This window comes from Oryzias melastigma, unplaced genomic scaffold (genome assembly GCF_002922805.2).
Source record: "Oryzias melastigma strain HK-1 unplaced genomic scaffold, ASM292280v2 sc00948, whole genome shotgun sequence".
NCBI classification, from domain to species: domain Eukaryota; kingdom Metazoa; phylum Chordata; class Actinopteri; order Beloniformes; family Adrianichthyidae; genus Oryzias; species Oryzias melastigma.
The window spans coordinates 1-2790 of record NW_023417533.1 but is presented as its reverse complement, the minus strand read 5'-3'; the positions used below and the strand labels follow the sequence as shown (position 1 = coordinate 2790).

At 41.5% G+C, this 2790-nt stretch overlaps 1 protein-coding gene across 1 annotated transcript in view; it reads right to left on the bottom strand.

Moving 5' to 3' along the window:
- Window positions 1–1968, bottom strand: part of LOC112139826 (E3 ubiquitin/ISG15 ligase TRIM25) — a 10076-nt gene extending 8108 nt beyond the window's left edge. Inside the window, exon 1 of the mRNA XM_024262664.2 lies at window positions 255–1968. Coding sequence (XP_024118432.2) covers window positions 255–1965 — 1711 coding nt within the window. The 5' untranslated portion in view covers window positions 1966–1968. The remainder of the gene's footprint in view (window positions 1–254) is intronic.
- Window positions 1969–2790: the final 822 nt, after the last annotated feature.

Here is a 2790-nt window from a genome sequence, read left to right as displayed (position 1 = left end):
TTTTATTTATTATAAAAATGTTCAGTTTGCAGTTAAGTTTTGTAGAAAAATGCATTTTTTTCTATTGTTTCAAATTTTTCAAGTTTTTATTATTATTTTGATTAAAAAACTAAAAGTATTTTAGTTAACAAAGTGATTATTAGATTTTAAATACAGTGTATTTTCCAGTGATTTTCTTTTTAAATTCAACAGTTCAGACATATTTCATCATTAAGCCTGACAGATCAGTGACTGCTCTTAATTTTTATCCAAAAACCTGATTTTGCCTTCATTATTTGATGAAAACCCAAATCCAGCATACAGAGGCTGAGTGAATGTGGTCTGGACTTTGTGTATGAGAGTCATGGAGTCAGAAACGCTGTAGAAAGACAAAGTTCCTGCTCTGTGATTTAAATAAACTCCAACTCTGGAGGATTGAGGAGCTGAAATAGAAACACTGATCTTGTTGTGGTAAAATTTATATCCAGTGGATGAACACCTCAATGCCCAGGATTTATTATTATATCCAAACCCACATTCATCACAGGTTCCTGTACGACTGATATCTTTGTATGCAACTGACACAAAAACCTCCCCGCTCCACTCCACCTCCCAGTAACAACGTCCAGTCAGACCTTCTGCACTCAGAACCTGCCACCTTTCAACAAACCTGTCTGGATGATTTGAATATTTCTGCTCTACTTTTGTCCATGTTGCTGTTCTGTTCTGTTCACTCAGAGATAGACGTGTGTTTGCTGTGTTTGGATCCAGTGTGATCTGATGATAGTACTTCATGAAGTCCTCTCTGGATCTGAAGTCTTCAAACAGAATAACATCCAGTGTGTGTGAAATCTTTGTGGTCTGGTCTCTGAGAGTCTCCTCCAGCTTCTCTGTGGCCTCAGACACAGCTTTGAGAGCATCATCAAAGCAGTGCTGAGCTTGTTGAAAGCTGGCTAAGTCTGTACAGACACTCAGATCTGACAGGGAGGAGTAGTTGTTGAGAAAATGGAGATGATCTTCTGTAGATGAGAGCTGGTCCAGCTCAGCCTCTGTTTTCCTCAGTTTGGTGATCTCCTGCTGCATCTTCTCCTGGAGTTCTTCCACTTTCCTCACTTCCTCCATCTGATAGGATTTGACCTTCTGCTCCACTTCTGAGCATTTTTGCTCCAAGAGACGGATCAAACCTTTGAAGACGTTCTGACTTTCTTTGATGCTTTTCTCAGCAGACAGATTGATGGTCTCCACCGTCTGCTGAAGCTCTTCTAAATCTTCTTCTAACTTGAGGATTCTCTCTTGGACTTTTTGTCGATCCAGTCCCAGCTTTGTCTGTCTTTCAGCCCTTTCTGCTGCAGCAGACACCATGTCATGACCTTTGTGTTCATCCATGGAGCAGAGAATACAAATACACTTTTGATCAGTGCGGCAGAAGATCTTGATTTCCTCATTGTGACAAGGACAGATGTTCTCCTGAAGCTTTAGAGTGGCTTTGACCAGCTTGTGCTTCTTTAACCCAGCAACCCTAAAATGGGGCTGGAGGTGCTGCTCACAGTAAGAAGCCAAACAGGTCAGACAAGACATGGCAGCTTTCAGCTTCTTTCCTTCACAGAAATCACAGTCGACATGTTCTGGTCCAGTTAGAGAACGCTCAGATGAAGACGGTTGAAGCTCTGCTTTTCTTGCGTCCTCCACCAACTCTGCTAAAATAGTGTTTCTTACCAGGACAGGCCTTGAAGTGAAGCTTTGTCTGCACTGAGGACAGCTGAGAGCTTTTTGTTCCTCTCCCCAGAAGTTCTGGATACATTCCAGACAGTAACTGTGACCACAAGGAATAGTGACCGGATCCTTCTGCAGATCCAAACAGATCGAACAGATCAGCTTCTCTTTATCCAGAAAAGTTTGCTGCGCCATTTCTGTGTCCTTCAGTGAATGTTTAATCTCTCTTTCTGTTTCTAGACAAAGACTTGTTCCTCCTTCACTGTTCTGCATGAATTCAGTTTTACATGAATCATTAACAGATCAGTGACGGGAAAGGGAGCAGGAACAACTTATTGGACTATGAACAGGAAGCAGAGGTCACAGGTAGATCTCCAGTCACACCCAGTAATAGAAATGCTGTTATTGTGAACTTCAAACTGTTTAATACTTTTATACTGTTTATGTGTGAAATGTGCTACACAAGAGAATGAACTTTGAATGTTAGTCGGTGCAGCTTTTAGTCCAAAAAAGCATTTGTACTCTTTTTGTTTTTTTTAATAAAATAACTCATAGGAATACATTTTATGACTAAAATGAGAAGCTGCGCCAATGTTCTATAAATCCTTCCTACCTGTGATTCTGTCCTACCTACACTTATTGCACATGCACAAATCTGAAATACGTCATCTTTTTCAGTTTTAGCGAACTGCCTATAAATCTGTGCTACCCCTCAATCTTGTGATCATGATGTGCACCCTTGCTGTAAATTTGTTTCTCGGACCCCCATGAGGCAGCGCTGCTTCTCCATGAGCTTGTTCAAAGCCCTCGCCCTCCTCTGAGGCTGCGCTGCTCCCCATAGTTCTGCCCTACTCCGCCCATAATTCTCTCCTACCCTGCTGTGTTTACGACCAAACATCAAAACTGTATATCAGTTCATTTACAGTAGTTAGGATTATCTGATGATAAGGGTAGGAAAATCTCACGAGGTAGGACAGATCGTTAGAACACCTGTAGTCCTGCTGTCGGGCTTTGCAAAAGCAGCATCTTACATATTTCTATATATTACTGGACTGGCCCTTGTCTATTCGCTGCTATAGACAGAGACATGCACGTGGG